General features: G+C 45.9%; 1 protein-coding gene across 1 annotated transcript in view; it reads right to left on the bottom strand.

The window, feature by feature from the left end:
- Positions 1-8,778, bottom strand: part of fbrsl1 (fibrosin-like 1) — a 219,449-nt gene extending 210,671 nt beyond the window's left edge. The window contains 1 exon segment of the mRNA XM_084694984.1: positions 7,665-8,778. Within this exon segment, the coding sequence (XP_084551110.1) occupies positions 7,665-7,958 (294 nt within the window). The 5' untranslated portion in view covers positions 7,959-8,778.
- Positions 8,779-18,662: the final 9,884 nt, after the last annotated feature.

The raw sequence follows: 18,662 nt of genomic DNA, 5'->3' as shown, positions 1-18,662 counted from the left end.
GTTCACAGCAGTTGCTGGAGAACCCCTGACCTACTCTTTTACTTTATAGGTCAGCTAATGCTAAAGGGCGGCCGCTAACCACCTTATGACTGGCAGCTACAGCAAAGCCACCTGGAGTTCAACCATCGACTGCATCATAATACAGAACAACAGAACAGAAATACACCACGGCTAGATTAGAGGGTGAAGCGTGTCAACAAGTGTGACACGCACGAACCCTCGCCTCCGAAACGGGCAGCTGTGGAGATGTTTGTCAAGTCCAGTTCGTCAAGTCAAGTCGCACTCACTTTAGACTCGATGATTAGACGAATCGAGTGACTTTTGTTAGTTATTTTTCCCCTTCGAGTACACGAGCCACGGTGGTTAAAAGCGGTGACAACCTTCAGATATGGCGAGAACATTCGTCCGCGTCGCTCTCAGCAAAGCTCGGCAAGCTGGATCCTCAGTTTAGTGTCAGTTGTTGCCTGTGACGGACCACTCCGGAGCCTTCTATTTGTGGCCTCGCCGGGTCAGGCAGCGCGGGAGCATACATTCGATGACGGGTGCCACTCTGTCACTCACTGTCAGCCCAGACACACACACACACACACACACTGGATGCCCCCTCACTCTGGGTGGCACTGATGCACTGCGGGTACGGCATCGGCCGGCTGGAACAAGACCGAGCTCTCGCACACACACACACACACACACACTTGCAGGCCCCTCACCCCACACGTCCCTCCTCCCCTCCTCCCCCCTTGCTGAGAGCAGGCTGTCAGTGTCTGCAGCCTCTCACCCTTCCTGCCCTCCTCTCCTCCCACTGTATTGTTGTGCAAATTGAAACGCAGAGGAGAGTCATTCAGACGGATGCAGACCAGAGCTCCTTTTCTCTCTATCCCTCTCCCTCTCTCTCGCTCCCTCCCTCTCTCTCTCTCTCTCTCTCTCTCGCTCCCTCTCGCTCTCTCTCAAGCCCTCTCGCTCGCTCCCTCTCTCTCTCTTTCCCGCCCTCTCGGCGTCTTGGCAAGCCAGAGAGGGAGAGAAATATGATCACCCAGCGGGGGAATTGTTTCATCAACACCTGGAGCAGATAATGAAAATAGGGGATTTATGTAGTGAGTACAGGGTTAGGCTGTTGCCAGGAGGTAATTAGGCAGGAAGCTGGTGAGGCACAGCATGGTTACAGGAGCAAAACCACAGCTAGCTCCTCTCTCTCTCTCTCTCTCTCTCTCCCTCTCTCTCTCCCTCTCTCTCTCTCTTTCTCAATCCCCCTCTCTGTGTTCACACTCGTTCATTTAGGGGACCAATCGAACAGGAGACTATGGGAGGAGTTGTGTGCGAGAGTTCGTTGCATGAGGAAGCTCTCCTCACACGGTTTCTCATTAGCACCTAATAACAAAATGTCTCAGAGGAGCTTCAACCTCATTTGAACCGTGTATTCTTTCACACGTACTTGACTCCTGAGCAGAGAGGGACCGCTGATGAGGCTTTCTGCAGGGTGTCACAGTGAAGGAAAACAGCGTGCCATTAGACCACTATTATTTATACATTTGGGTGTAAATGCCAGGTTCACAGACTGTACACTATAGCTCCAAACATGGCCTCCGCATTATGCTACCACAGCACAGCAGAGCATTATTTATTGTAGGTTTAGACAGGCCGCTAGGGAACTGTCAACAGGAGCAGGAGAAGGGAATTCCAATGTACATTTAATTGTTACAAATGGCAACAAAAAAAAAAACTAACTAGAAAAAAAAAACTAACAAACTAGAAACTTGAACTGGAAACTTGAGCTACAATCGGAGAGATTATGCATACTGGTACTATAGCGAGACACATGTTTATGTTTGCCCTCAAGAATCTCCTCTGTATTTACTTAGAATGGCGTTTGTCTTGCGCTGTGTTTGTTGTGCATGTGTTTTGTGGATAAATTCAGATCTTATTCCACACCTTGAGTAAAGCTGGGGTCCCTGCAAGAGGTAAAGACTTGACAGAGTGCTTTTCTAAAATGAGCTGTGCGGTTGGTTTGCACGGGTAAGCAAAGATGCACTTTTATGTCTTGAGATTTATGGGTAAACAACCCTGATCCTGCGAAAAGGACGACGTGAGTAAGTCTGTCCTCCCAAAATAAAACAAGCCAAAGAAGCGAGTGTACACGAAAAGGAGGGAGAGATAAACAAGAGGGCGGGAGAGAGAAAGAGGGAGGGCGAAGGAGGGAGAGAGGGAGCAGGGAGAGATTCAATCTGAGACCCCCTATAGCCCCAGCGCTGTCAACTTGAGTCATATGTGTTAGAAATCTTTTCTCACAGTTCCTGCCAAACAGGTTTGAAAAGTCCAGTCACACCTTGTGGGATTCTCATTTTTCTTTCTTCACACCAGCGAGACCACCAGTCTGGGCCCTCATCCCTTATCTGCTACGGGACAATGCTGCGCAAGAGCCACATCACACGCTACTTGATCTTCCACTGATCACTGAGAGCGCACAAGAGGACTTTGAAGGCGTTAGAGTACCCGCCAATTGGTTTTGTTTTTTTTAACAAAGTGGTTCAATCAAATATGCAACTGACAGTCCACCTACTTATTTTTGTCTCTACATTAGGGGATAGGGTTTTTTTATGTTGAAAATATTGTATCAAGAAAGCAGTTAAGCTCTTTAATGGCTAGGCTAGGCTATGCAAGCTCTTTTAAATAAGGTATTCCACTTGCCCAGCTATTAAATTACAATAAAATATGCGGACAAGTTATCAAGCCATTTTCCCAACTAAGCATGCAAACACAGCATTGACTTATAACAACTAGAAAATAACAGCAACAATAAAACATTAAGCTTGTCACAGTACAGTTTCTAGTACATTCTCTAGTATACCTCAGCGAACTCCTGAACAAGGTTCACGTATAAAGAATTATCGGGGATCCACAAAAGCTCTCAACTCTCCTAAGAGGGAATCACAATTACAGCACTATGGCGGGGTAAAAATGGAAGCCTAAATGACAGATTACACATTGCATAAGTCTGCTTATCTAAGCTCCGTGATCTTGGCCTCAGCTTATTAGCTGTCTGACAGAGCTGTTACACTGAAGCCACAACCCAGACCCTTATTTGGCTTGCCTCACGCACACACACACACACAAGCTAATGTTTGCAAAGAGAACTCCCCCGGTAGCCTGAAACACGGCACTGACTTCAGAATTCCACATTAACAAGGGAGCGCAACACACAGACTAGGTCTCAGCAAGAGAGAGAACTAGAGAGAGGAAAAGAGAGATAGCGGGACAGAAAGAGAGAGTGCAACAGAGAGATTCAGTGAGGCAGAGTCAGCAGCAGCCATCTCCATATCTTATTTCCGACTGGGAATAGAGCTCTCAGCAATTATTGTTAGAATCACTTGGACCAGAAAGACTATTCCCTCAGGAGTCTGTGTTGGTAGCTAACATTTGTAGCGAGAAGCTTGTCGACAACTGTTACGCTAATTGTTGTTACGGCTAGAGTCATTTATAAAGAAAACATGCTTTTAGATTTTCTGTTGAGGTGGAGCGAGTTATAACATATCTGGAAATAAAATGCACCTTGAGAAGAAAAAAAAAACCTAGGCCCTATATGAGAGGAATCTGAACCAGTGGGTGATTTCTGGTTTGAACCTATCCAGAAGATAAAGTCTTCATCCAATTCATTCAAACCCTTCCTGTGTCCCCTATCTGGCCCCACAGGGGCCCAAATAAACTGCAGACCATGGCTGTAAACATGGGCAGGGCAGACTGCAGGGTGAGTGTAACCGTCCAGTGTGATCGCAGACTGAGGAGCTCCATCACCAAGACCCAAACCCTGACTGTGAGGCACGTTCAGAGTCGACCACTTCCAGCTGAACGCAAGCATACGTTTAAGTGTTGTGCTGCAGGCTCAGAAAGATGATTCCTGTGTGTGTGTGTGTGTGTGTGTGTGTAGGGGGGGGGGGGGGGGGGGTTAAGGCCCTACTCAGCAAAAACCAAACCAAAAGACCTTTGTACCTAATGAGACCAAGTGGCCGGAAAAATGACTCATGTAGTCGTACAAAACAACGTTCATGGGAGATTCACTCGAGAGATGTTGATGGTGGTGGGGGGGTGGGGGGGGAGACAAGACAGCCTTTCAGAGCCTGGCTTCTTTCTGTCAATGAGGGCTTAGGCCAGAAGTAAAACACACATTATTTAATGAGGCACTTTGAGCTCTCTCTCTACTTAAGTTTCATTATTTTCATTGTAAATCTTTCCCAGGCCACATTTAGCAGTTTCTGCACCCTAATGCCACGTTATGTGAACCAAAATTGCCGGTTAGGATATAGCCTCGTTTTGCTTACTGGCAAATGGGACTAATTCTGGACTTGTTCTTAAACTCTCTCTTGTGTTTGACAAGATTGTTTCAATTGTTTAATAAAGGCCACTCTTTAATCTGCCAGTGTGTGGACAGGGGAGCAGAGGAATGCTCTCGTCATGGTGATGAATGGCAGAGTAAACAGAGAAGTATTCACCGACAACTTTAACCAGCCTGTCTCTAATCCTGGCATGGCTGGTAGACAACATCTTAATCACTTGATAATTACGTCCTGTCACTCAACACACAAAAACACACACAGAGGCAGGAAGAGAAACCGCCGAACTGGAGGCAGATACAAGCTCACTTCCACTCGCAAGGAAGCCACGCTGAAGAGGCTGGAGAGACTATTGACAGCTGGGTGAAAGGAACAGCGAGGGCCTGGTTTGACCCTTGGTCATGACAGTACGCCATCAGCTCACATACACACGGCAAAGCAGGAAACCTGCTCACAAAATAATAGGGTGTGTGCGTCTATGTCTGTGTGTGTGGGGGGGGGGGGGGGGGGGGGCATCCACAGAGGTTGACCCTCCCCCCTACTGCACAGTGTGACAGATAGGGAGCACTGGTCCCAGGGACACCCCCCGTGGCCATTAAGGGGGTCTTTCTTCATGGGACATGTCCGCCTCTGAGCTCTGACGCCTCAGGGGGCATTGTGGGTAATTAAAACTGGAGCTGTTTGTCACCGGCAGCATATGATGCACAGCGGCCCTGCTGCAAGAGAGAGCTCAACGGAAGAAGTACGACGGCATATCTACTGTAAACAAATAGGAAGCCTGTGGATCGCCTGACGACAGGCCGGGAGAAATACGGTCATATTAGCTCCTAGTTTCTCCACTGTGGCAAGCGCTGTGTGGTGCTGGTGTTGTGGAGCTTGTTTTATTAAGCCAATAGGGAAGACAACAGCCGATTACAAGGTTGACATGTTTGTTTATGACATGCAGATTATTAAAAGAGGACGCCAGTCAGCAGTGTACTGTGCTCAACCCAACAAAACTATGTGTTCATGTGGTGATAATCAGATCAAAAAGGAAATTAAACCGCCCGATACAAATGAATCATGATGGGGGTGGGGGTATCTCCTATTAAAAAAAAAAGAAAAAAAAAACCTGAACAAATCTGGAAATTCCTGCCTAAGCAGATGAACATAAGGATCAACTCTGATGGATTAGTGAGGGGATTTGCCACTCGAACCTCATACACACACACACACACACACACACACACACACTGAGTGAGGGCAAATCACACATCTAATTTCTATTATGGAAGGTGGATAATTGCAACATTTTCGTATCAATTCAATGCTTCATTACCCAATGGGACTTTTAACAGAGGCTTAGGCTGTGTTGTACAATCGTCCTAATAGGCCATGCGAGAGCTCCACCAGAACAAGCCAACAGTTCTGTTCCACATCCTTCATCTCATCAGTCCTATGGACCGGCTCGACAGCACAGAGTGACATTAAGCAGTCGTGTTTTGTTTGCGTGACGAGTTCACACAAGTTGATCTAAGCTACCTAAACAAGGACACAACCCAAACAGGCGCAGCGAACGTGGCCGTGAGTTGGTTTGTGTGAGTGAGAAAACGCGTGGCGCTGGCGGGAGGACAATGGCGTCCCCGGGAGAAACCTTCACAGGCAGAGCAAGCCTCGTCCAACCTCACGACGCCTGCCGTAAGCGTCGTCCAACCTCACGACGCCTGCCGTACGTCAGCGAGTTAATTGATAAGCGACTGGCACCAGAGTCGATCTGGTGGCATTGGCAGGGCGCACTACATGTCGATGGCTGTGCCACTCCTACAAGCCCTGCTGAGCACTCATCACACAAATCGCAGCCGATGACCTGTCTTCGAGGAACCCCCCCCCAAAAAATACATATCCTCTAACAAACGAGACACATCACCGGCCATTGAACAGGGTTCATGTCTGAATGTGGTATTCATGGTCGGCTAAGCCCGTCATCGCTGACATGCAGCCGTAGCTAAAGTAGGAGCCCCTATTGTTATCTGTTGACAGCAGTTACACCATTGTGCTGGTGAGATCACACTGGAGAGCACTTGAGTGTGACTACCCACAAGTCTTTCACAGTCAGCACCTGTCAAATCAGACTAGCGCATGCTGCTAGCATATTCAAGGGCAGGCGGGATCCAGAATCCGCTCAGATCTTACACCTGCACACACACACACACACACACAACCGCAAACACAGCTCAGATTATACACCTTCACAACCACAAACAAATACGGCTTCTATTGTACACCCCCAACACACACACACACACACACACACAAAGCTGAAAGTATACACCAACAAACACAACAACAAACAAATACAAGTCGTATACAACCGCAAACACACTTCTTTATATCCACATAGCTGAAAAATGTATACACACACACACGAGCCAAGTCAATAACACACACAATGTGACCCCCCCCAAAAAAACCTTTGGACCCCATCTCCTGCCACTCAAATTCCAGTAAATGGCATGAGAGGAGGGAATGAAACTGTAATGGCCATGTTACCTTGACAGGTTAAAGGCATCCTCAGCTACCAAACTGATGACAAGGTACATCTGCACAACACTTCAGGCCTTGACGTCCACATAAAAAAAGGAGAAGATGTTGACAACTGTCCTCAAAGCTCGTCACACAAGGTAATGCACTCCCATTTAATGAGCAGGGCCCCCGGCTAGCTATGTGAGAAGCTACTCACTGGACTTTATGGAATATCCTTAGACGCACAGTCGACAGTCATGACATCATCCCCCCTCAAACCGAGGCAGCAGGTGTGGGCTCACCCACGTACTTCCTAGTCATGCCTGGGCATTGGTACACAAGAATTTGCCATTTGGGTCCATGATCCTGTCATTAAGACCCTCACGTATCCGTTGAAGTTGACATGTGAAAGTCTAGGTAGGAGCCGTAGACCATGCAACCCAGAGGCGTTTACAACAACCTGCTTAGACATGCAGAAGGTGCCATGTCATTCGGATCACTTCCTTTTCTACTGTGTTATCACTTTATACTCTGTACAACTATGGCTGTGACCGAAGCACAATCTTACATGTGGATGAGTTGGGGCTAAACATCGTCTAACATGACCCCCAACCTATCTTCACGTCATGAGTACACATACCACAGTAATTATTAAGAGAGTGGTGTACAAGTCAGCACACAGACAAGTAACCCAAAGCATCTGCTGAATACACTTCAGGCATTAATAACACAAATGTTGGCGTGTATGAGACAATATCGCCAACTCATTAGACAAGCACAAACTTCTGTCATATGCCAGCTCGACGTGTCCAGCATAAATGATTAGACAGCCCTCACCTCTAGACAGTCCAAGCTGATGAAACTGGTAATGGCAAATCCATCAATTATATCCTCTTCTTGAGAACTGGATTCTCGTCTCTTTCGTCGAGGGGGGCGAGAGGCTCTGGCAGCGGGTGTCGAGTGTTGAGCCTTTTTAGCGTTCTGGGAGGTGGCATCTTTTCCAGGACTTTGCTCTCTATCTGAACAAGATGAAGGGTTTGGACTGCGGGCATCCCTGCCCACCGCCTCCCGTCTCCGTATCCTCTCACGTTTGGAACGGGATCTCCGACTGGGCTTCAGTTTTCCATCCATTTTAAAAAATATTGCACCGTAAAAATCACTCGAGCCCACCTAAAGAGAGACGTTTCTCTGTGCGGCCAAACAAAATTATAGACTACTGTAGCTATTACAACGGGAAGCTACTCGTATAAATAACACATAAATATAAACAAATAATGGCAAAATGACCTTGAGTGTAAACCTCAAGAATAGCTTACAATAAACAAATGTTCAAATATGTCATGCAGGCGAAGCGATGCAAATCGTCGTATTTGTCGCTATAATGTTCTAACGTCGACGCGTTCTTTATATAAGCAGGTGCAAAACGGCAAAAATAGTTACAATTTAGGCATTCCACTTCCTTTGCAACTTTTGTTGCATTGGACAAACAATGTTATAGCCTAGCTGCATACCACAGACAGAGCTGAAAGATCATGTCGCTGCCCGTTGTTTTCCACCCCCCAATCCATGATCCGCTGTCAAAAAAGGAGCCTGGACAATATCCGTAAAAAAAATCCTTATTGACAATAGGTGCCTACCGAGTAAGATATCCCTTAAATGATCAATGTGAATTATCCTATTGGTAAGTTTCGACCATATTCCTCTGTCAAGTTCCACTGTAAGCCTTTGCGCGATATGGCAACGAGGGCAGGGAAGTCTCTCTACTTATGCGCAATATTTTCTAAATGAGAGGCTACTCCGCACGGCTACTTAGGAGCACAACGAACCATCAACTGAACAATCCCGTTAAGGCCGTATGTAGAGACAATATAAGTTTATAAATCCACGTTTGAATCCTGTCCTTGGTAGCTCAGTTGCTCGTGGCTCATCGTATTTTTTCTACTCGCATAATGCAAAGCTTTGATAAGTGTCCTTAAAGCGACAGGGGTGATTAAAATCTCATCTCGCCTGTTTTCCCTTCAACCGAAATTAGTACAGTAAAAGCTTCATAGAACCGAGATAACTGACGTACTTCCGCCACCTCAGGCTAAATTATCATAGGAAGTGAGCTAGCTGGTTCATACTTCCAAATGTCTTACTTACTGCATTTACTTTAGAGGCATTTCTGTAACGTGTAGTTACTTTCATGAAGCAGGCTACATGTCTTTATCTAAAGTGTCAGTTTGACTTGCACTTAACTTACATTAATCAGATAGCCCAGGCTACCCCAAATGCCAACCCCTTTATCCATCATCCACATATCACATAACCTATAATGCACAATTAGCCTACCCTATGACAGTTACAGAACTGATATGGTATGTTGACGAAAGAGAGAGCACTTTGGGTCAACTGATCACAGTCTAAGGTCTAATCACAGTTTCTGTTCACAGTTTCTTACCATAGCAAATAGTTATGTCATTCATGAATATTAGGATAATAATATTATAGATCATTTATTCTGATAGACAAAAAGTTTGATACTTTTTGTGTACTTTGGATGTGGCTCTCCTTATAGGCCAGTATACTTACATGGGAGTACACATTAAAGCTATAGTTGTTCTGCACACAAATGCAGGAGAGAAACTATCTACAAGTTCTTGGATGCACAAGTTTGAAGAGACATTCTGCCTACTGTTTGATACTCCTTGAATACCTCTGATCTAGATATAAAAATGATTCGTTTAGTGCATAGACATAATCTAATACTGTTTGTGTTATTCAGTCATAGCGAGGTTAGAAATAGACATGCTTGTTAATGAGAAAACACACCATACCATGTAGAACTGCATACCTATAAAGGCCATGCTTTCAAGTATGCTACACGTTAACTAAACGCCTCTACTGTTATGATTTCCAAGTGCTTTCATTAATTAGTCCAACAAGCAGCAATTAAGGGGTTGAGAATAACATGTGTCTTACTGGCATGCATATATATTAACGATAGTTATGTGTGTTTTTTCAGGCTCTGAGAATGCCACATACTGAACATGGAGAATTCTTGTTCTTACAACTGTGTAACCTCTGCCAACCCTGAGTGTGCAAAATCTTCTGTTGTGAAGTGTTTGGGATGAGCTCATTCCGTAAGGAGATTAGAGGGGAACAGGTACAGGAGTCTGGGGAAGAGGGGAAAGAGATTACTTCTGTTTCTTTCAGGTCAATATTTCCATGGTAGCTTAATCCACACATAGAAAATAGTCTGAGGTCTTAAATCACAGTTATTCAAACAGTATCCTCTTTGAAATTCCCAGTCGGTCTGCGGTGTACTTTTTCGAACAAAAGGAGACTGTTGGGATTTTACAGAGCAAGTTTTCCAGTTTCTGTCTTTTGTCCTTTGATAATGACAAAAAAATAAAACATGTCCATCAAGTAAGTGAAGCCAAATGTATTTATTTTTTACAGCCAAGGTGCTGTCTTTTCAGTAGATGCTCTAACTTGGCAAGGAAAGTGAGTTCTGGTGAATATATAAGACTCAATACAGTACAACAGTTCTCTTTGTCACACTATTCTGAGAGCTTCTCAGATATACAGTAACACAGTGTTCAAAAGGGCCACAGTGCTGAAGCAACGGCAGGAGCAGTTTAGTGTAGAACAGTAGAAGCTAAACTACACACATCCCAATTTCATTGGATTCGGTACAAAAAGAAAAGTGTAAGCCAGTGACAGTATTTTTAAATGGGGCCAAAACCTACAGCAGGATATTAGGGTTAACCCTTATACATTTGGTTTAGTATGATACTGGTTATGGCATTTCATGAGTGTATTTGAAATGACTGCTGCACGGAACACAGCTGCATGGAACCACTTGACAGTAAGTAAATCCAGCATTTCCTTTTTTGGAGTGAAGGCAACTCCATCATTGCCTAGCCCTGGCTGTCACTGAAGAGATACAGTGCATTAAGGAGACAACCAAGCCGGTGGTTTATGCCTACAGGGGTTGTGGTAGGCTATGTGAAATATTATGGAGTGAATCAGTAGACTGTCACCATTTAGAAGTAGACTACATGAGGGCTTAAGGCAACACAATCTCTCTAGAGATTGTGGACATTTATGACATTTCCTGCTGTAGGCGGAGTATACCATCCCATGAAATATTAACCTGCTAGTTACCCCTACCTCTTTCGTGCTCCCTCTCTCTCCCTCTCTCCCTCTCTCCCTCTCTCCCTCTCTCCCTCTCTCTCTCTCTCTCTCTCTCTCTCTCTCCCTCTCTCCCTCTCTCCCTCTCTCTCTCTCTCTCTCTCTCTCTCTCTCTCTCTCTCTCTCTCTCTCTCTCTCTCTCTCTCCCCTATGTATTTTATTGTTATACAATCATGTTAAAATTGTAAATGTACCTCAGTCATGCCAGTGACTACAGTATTATGTACTCTTACAAATAATCTTTGACATGTACACTTATCATTGAAAGTCTTAATCTCAATAAATTTAGGGACCTGCAAAATTGTAGATTCTCCTTGTTCTTATTTTACCTCATGGTGAAAGCAGCGATGTGTCAAAAATTCAATGAAGTGGGTAGGAATCCAAGAGCCTTTGGATATTTTATTCCACAGAGGAACATAGTTTAATCAAACAGAAAGATTAACCTATGTCCTTTACGGAGTTAGAGAAGAGAAATGAGTGGAATTTACTGGCAGCCCTTAAAAAGCCAATTTGATTTTTATTACAGACATCATTCAAGGTGAAAATTACAAATTTGACTTGCTATTTTTGCAAAAGAAATTGAGTCAAGAGATTGCTCTAGATACATGTAATAATAAATGTCATCCTAATAAACTTGGATGGTGGAAAATATGATGTTCACAAAATGTAATCTGACCACGCTCTTTCGTTGTACCTTGCTTGTCCTAAATCACCATCAAGTGTCTTATACTTTAAGAATATCAGGTTGTCACCTCTTTTGTTCAAGGCGTTTCTCAACATTTTAAGGGAGATAGCATCATGTGTTTTATTGATCTTGACTGTCTGTGGCAACTTCTACTCTGAAGTAACAACATTCCCTTTCCAAATCGTATCAAGAAATGTTAGGCCAGCAGAGGTTTTCATAAAAGATATCTGAGGCGATCGATAGATTTCCAGCTCACTGTTTCGATCTCTCTCAGGGAAGGGATAAACTGTCCCTCATTTGTGCACCTGAGTGATCTTGTTGTAACACTATGAAGGCATAACACAGCAAACCTGACAGCATAGCAACACAGAACACTGCAGTCATTTATCCTGGGGTGTGCTGGGGCCTTCTTATGGCACACAGCTTGTTCATGTCTGAGAACCATCATTACACCGGTACAGTATCTCTACTGCCTGCTGCTGATAAACTAGCAAGGATGAAGCGATCCACATGCGCTGAGAGGGAAGGGTGAGTTTGTCGTGTTCTCTGCTTTCTTCAGATGTGTTACTTTGTCCTCTCCTACGGTGCTACATAAGCTACACCAGTGGCTGTATGTAGCTTTTGTAGCTTACTGTGGTCTCCCAAAAGACTTAATCCAACACTCTCTGTCCTCTTGTCTCTTGAGTGACAGAAAACTATTCTCCGCAGCCACATTGCAATTAACACTTGTTATGTGGGAGCCAGCAGCTGGAGCTTCCCAAAACATAATGATAGTGAGAGAGAGAGTGAGAGAGAGAGAGAGAGTCAGAGAGATAGAGAGAGAGTGAGAGAGAGAGAAAGAGAGAGAGAACATTTGAGAGAGGAAGTGAGAGAGGGAGAAAAAGGAGAGGCAGAGACAACACACTGTGCTTCTCGACTCCCTCTTCTTGCGCGCTCCACGACAAACGGCACGGTAACCTCACCTCAAATTTGCAAGTGGCAGATTCCACAACCTTCAAACGAGTGGAAGCAAGGGTATATTAGCGAGGGGGAATATTTACACTACGGCACCCGCCAGACTGACACGTTGTGACAAACTGTCACTTGCTATCACCACGCTCCTAAGGAGTTGTTGGAATGAGTGTAGTATTTTCTAGAAACAAGTCAGTGAGAGACAGACATACAGGCACAGACAGAAGGTATTGTTTTGGTGTTTTTGTTGTTTTCGACAGAGGTGTTAACAGCGGTATTATATCAAGGAAAAAGTCATTAAGTGGAGTAAATGTGTTGAGGAAAAAAGCTTGTAACAGGCAACAGTTCAGGCTGAGTAGTCCTTTTCTCAGACCATGGAGCTACAACAATAATGCATTGTGGTCTATCAGGGTCTTTAATCTTTCAGCCGCATGCTCACTTATGAGGTCATGGCCTGGCTCCTTTCTTATCCTCTCCACTTTATCTTTGGATGAAAACCCTGGCCCAGAAATCATTGTAGGGGGGGGGGGGGGGTGTCATTGATAGTGTTTGAATTGTGAGGCTTGAATTGTGAATACCGTTTTTAGATTTCAAACCTTACTGTGACTATGAGCTTAACATTGTCATCTGATCTATGCCTTAAGGTGTGGTCGTGTTACATCTATTCTCCCGTTCATCCGATTTATTTGAATTGCAACGTGAGACTGTAGCTCACAGAAACACAGCAAAATCACTGACGTGAGAACTCAAACGATCGACGAGGTGATTGAAAGTTAAAAGCCTGTAAAGGGAGTGTGTGTTTAAACAGAGGGCTCTGAGCGGGCGTGTAACATTCTGTCCTTAACACGGCTCCTTGGCTTTCACAAGCTCTTGATTAGCCAGCAGCAGCCGCCAGATAACATGCGCTCCCAGACCTCTGGGTTTGCACACTGAGTACCATAGCATTTCATTCCTCTAGACAAACAGCTACTTATATACAGTAAGCAAATCATGTAGCTGCAGCTAATCAAGCAACTAGTGTAGTCCTTCGGTTAAGTAAACGTTGACTCAGTTGACTACAGATTCTTTCCTTGCACCAGAGATGTGGGACATGTACAAGCCAAAAAACATTGGAGTTTTCCCCAACAGCATTTCATGTTAATTGTTAACAGACTTAAACGTAAAAAGTTACAGTTTACAGTATTTGTGCATAAACGTTGATACTTGAAACTGCTGGAATTTTATGTTGTACTGTCAAAATGTCAACTCCCTTTGTAATAACCACAGACCATTCCATTTTCTATGGATTTGTTACGAACGCATCAGTACTAAAATGATTCCAATGCTCAATGAGGAAACATTTCCTCAGTACAGTAGGTCAGAAATGCTGGGCCTTTAAACTGTTACACTCTTGGCAATGACTGCACTCCAATGTATTTATGACTTGAACCAGAATGTAATCACTCATGCCCTGATTCATAATGTAAGCTTCAAATGCAATATTTACTCCATGATCGTGTGTGACTGCGAGAAAAAAAAATGCATTTACTATTGAGTGTGACACATTGATAGCCCGCCCACCAAATGTGTATCGTGTGACTGCTCAATGGGAGAAGCTGTCTTTTATCGACCATCCTTCCTTCTTTAAGGCCTCTTTAACATCCCCCTCACCCCGCACCAACCCCTTTCACGTTTTCCGGGGAGTTAGATGTGAGGGGGTGAACAGGTCTGAGCATACCTGTCAGCTCGTGAATAATACGGAGATGGATGGAAAACCGAGTGAAATGTCATTGGGGGTTTTCACTGGGCAGTGAGGAGGAAAGCTACATTTGTACCTTGACAGGTTTTTACTTTGTGTGATTGCAATCCCTTCTCCCACCAAAGACATTCATTAGCCATCAAATGGGCTTACAACATTAAGACTTTTTGAGCCGTTTGTGATTAAGTTACCTATTTTTAAGAACATAAGGAGGTTAAGGACAAAGACATTGAAAATGGAGAGGAGAGCAAGGACCTTGGCTCTCATTATGGTTGTTCTTTTTCAGTACATTGTGGTGCCTACCTCCCTCTCTCTCTCTCTCTTTCTGTCTCTCTCTGTCTTTCTCTCTCCCCTTTGGTCTCCATCTCTTTCACTGTCTCCACATAAACATTCCACCTCACCCGCTGCAGCCACAGACAAAGAGAGAGAGACACACACACACACTTCCACACTTCTACACAGCGAGTCTCCCTCTCTATTCTGTGAGTCACTTTCACTAGCGTGCTCTTTGGGTTGAGCTGCAGTTAATCTCCTGGCTCTCTTCTGGAGGCAGGATGAGAACAGAGGTAACAGTAGCTGGTCTGCTGGCTGGCTGTCTAATTGACTGGCAGACTGGCTGGCTGGCTGACTGGCGAGCTGGCTGGCTGGCTGGCTGGCTGGCTGGCTAACTGACTGGCTGGCTGGCTGGCTGGCTGGCTGGCTAACTGACTGTCTGGCTGGCTGGCTGGCGAGCTGGCTGGCTGGCTGGCTGGGTAACTGACTGGCTGACTGGCTGGGTAACTGACTGACTGGCTGACTGGCTTGGTAACTAACTGACTGGCTGACTGGCTGGGTAACTGACTGGCTGGCTGGGTAACTGACTGACTGGCTGACTGGCTGGCTGGGTAACTGACTGACTGGCTTACTGGCTGGGTAACTGACTGGCTGGCTGGATAACTGACTGACTGGCTGAATGTCTCACTGGCTGTCTGGCAAACAGGCCAGCAGACTGACTGGCTGACTGGCTGACTGGCTGGCTGGCTGGCTGGCAGACTGACTGGCAGACTGGCTGGCTGACTGGCTGGCTGATACAGTCTGGTGAGCAAGTCTAAGACTCCCTAGGGAGTGCTCATATGTTCATAAAAAACAACAAGCACAGTTTCACCTACTCAAGTGATTATGGGTCTTGTGTAGGCGTCGCTCCATGTTTGCTCCTGATAAAATGCACTCTAGCTTTTGACATTTCCATTTCAATATCCCGCCAGGCCTTCTGCCTGAGGCTCCATATCCCCATTATATCTGCCTTGATATACATATCAGATGCCACACACTGGAGGAGGAGAGAGGGGATTGTGTGTGTGTGTGTGTGTGTGTGGGGGGGGGGGGGGGGTAGAGAGCAGAGCACTATCAGAGCACCATTAGTTGCTGTTTTAAAGAAGGTTGTGTGTCTGCGTCTGTGTAAGTGCAGTTCTTTGTGGTTAGTCTTTTGTGCTTATAAGTGCATGTGTGTACAAACACGTACATTGTAAACATTTCTGGGTCTGTTTTCAATGCACAGAGACAAAGAAACAAGCAGCAAAAGCACAGTCAGGTGATGGTGGTCGATTTGCCTTTGATTCTGCAACATGACAGGTGCTGATTTGAACAGCACCTGTTTACGTATCTGCAGATCAGGCTCCGGTGAGAGTCTGGAACCCCAGGAACTCGTCAAAAGCAATATATAGAAACGCAAGCTGAGCAAGGGCTGTTTCTTCCATCTCTCTGAGTTTGAATTCCAGTTGGTTTATTTATTATTTCCAGGTGGTATACCTGGATATCCAGTCAACCAGTCAACCAACCAATCAGTCGGCCAGCCAGCTAGTCAGCCAGTCAGTCAGCCAGTCAGCAAGCCAGTCAGCCAGCAAGCCAGCAAGCCAGCCAGCCAGCCAGCAAGCCCGCCAGACAGCCAGTCAGTCAGTCAGAAAGCCAGTCAGCGAGCCAGCCAGCCAGTCAACCAGCCAGCCAGTCAGTCAGCAAGCCAGTCAGCCAGTCAGCCAGCTAGTCAGCCAGTCAGTCAGCCAGTCAGCAAGCCAGTCAGCCAGCAAGCCAGCCAGTCAGTCAGTCAGAAAGCCAGTCAGCGAGCCAGCCAGTCAACCAGCCAGCCAGTCAGTCAGCAAGCCAGTCAGCCAGTCAGCCAGTCAGCCAGTCAGCCAGCTAGTCAACCAGCCAGCCAGTCAGTCAGCAAGCCAGTCAGCCAGCCAGTCAACCAGCCAGCCAGTCAGCCAGTCAGTCAGTCAGCAAGCCAGTCAACCAGCGAGTCAGCCAGGCACTCAGTAGGTTCGCTTCCAGCTCTTTTCCCCAGTGAGAGGAGATGTATCTCTGAGCACAGGAGCGAGGAGAAATATCCCTGCTCACCGCCACTCCACTCCACTACACACACATACACACACCCAAACTGTGTTTCTCTATTTGAGGATCATGGAGGATCAGACTGTTGTCCAATACACACACACACACACACTCTCCACACCTTCTCTCCCCCTCGAGCCTCTCATCCTGCTGTGCCCAGAGGAGCTTTCACAATCTGTGTGAGATGACAGGGATATAGAGAGACACAGAGAGAGAGAGAGAGAGAGAGAGAGAGAGACACACAGAGAGAGAGAGAGAGAGAGAGAGAGAGAGAGAGACAGAGGGTGAGAGAGAGAGACACACAGAGAGAGAGAGAGAGAGAGACACACAGAGGGTGAGAGAGAGAGACACACACAGAGAGAGAGAGAGAGAGAGACACACACAGAGAGAGAGACAGAGAGAGAGAGAGAGAGAGAGAGAGAGACACACAGAGATACACAGAGAGAGAGACACAGAGAGAGAGAGACACAGAGAGAGAGAGACAGAGAGATGCAATGCTTCACCTGACTTTACTCTCCAAAGCTTTTAGTAAAAAAAAAACAAGCAGTTCTGTCGGATCCAACAGCCACACTGTGACTTCGCCCTCTCTCTGCAGAGGGTTTGCTTAGATTTTCAACCCTCAACACTTTCTGTCTGTTTGGTCAATGTCTGCATGCGCATCCTCCTTCTCTTCGCTTCTGTCATCTGGCCTTCTCCTCCTATATCTTTCTCAGTCCTCCTCCATCTCCCCCTTTCATTACCCCCTCCTCCCTCCCCTTCATTCCCGAGGTGGATTTCCAGCACTTGTTGTTCCCTTTTGGTCTTAGCTAAAGGTGAGGGATGCATTCGCCATACTAATTACCGATGCCCTCTGGGCGGAAGGGCAGATTGGTTTTCAGTCACTTCTCATAAGCAGGCCTGCGGGCGAGGGGGCCGGCCGTGGAGTGTCACTTGCCCTCCGCCCCATGTCCTTGGAACAGACTTGTAATGACAAGCGTCGCCTTATTTAGTCCACCAGAACACCAGCAAGGAACCAGTACGCCTGGGAGAAGCTCAAGAAACCTTACCCCACCTGAACGGATTCCTCTTGGTTTCAAAAGCTGGTGGATGTGCTAGTTTCCGATTTCACGTTTCAACGATGTGTTGTTTGAGGAATTCCGGTTAAAGCCTGCGAGTGGGTGGCCGCTTTAGACGTATTCAATGAGAAGAACGAAAATAACACGGGAACATTTACCTTGGCGGTGGGTAGATGTTTGGATGGTACTCTCATTCGTATTGTGCTCAGGTGATGAGTCAAGGGGGAACCAGGATTGGATGCTGCTACCACAGCCAGGAGAGTGAATGCAACACAGGGCTGACAGGTCACACTTCAGTGCTCCAACCCTGTAGAGAACGGTACTTGGATCAACCGATTTAGTTCTCATGCTCGAAAGTTGTGTATTTAAAAAAAGATCTGAGGTAAAAAGTTTGACTGCAGATCTAGATGTCGCAGGTTCAAATACCCCCTTGCGTGTCGCTTTGGATCCAAGTGTCTGCTAAATGAATGCATTATTATTATTATTTAAGCACGTGGAATTAATTGGCTGCCAACCAAGTCTGTGTATGACGAGGTTATTGAACTGTGAAGGAACACAGGAGGACTAATCACAATAGTGACAGCGATGACAGAAGACAAGCAGAGTTGATGTCAGTCGTGCCGGCAAGTCGGTCAGGAAAACAAATGTGATGCTGAATAGGCAATAATGTACAACGTGTCAGCCTAATTAAGGCCAAGCTCTCCCTGCTAATGCATTCCTATCTCAAATAGATTAGCTACAGGCTAACGATCGGTGAGTAATGACCCAGTGAATTGTCCTTTTGTATTGTCAGGATAAACGCACTTTCCCCCCCCCCCTCTCTCTCTCTCTCTCTCTCTCTCTCTCTCTCTCTCTCTCTCTCT

This window comes from Hypomesus nipponensis, chromosome 28 (assembly GCF_054491055.1).
Source record: "Hypomesus nipponensis isolate SF chromosome 28, ASM5449105v1, whole genome shotgun sequence".
NCBI lineage: Eukaryota > Metazoa > Chordata > Actinopteri > Osmeriformes > Osmeridae > Hypomesus > Hypomesus nipponensis.
This window is presented reverse-complemented; position numbering and strand designations above follow the sequence as displayed.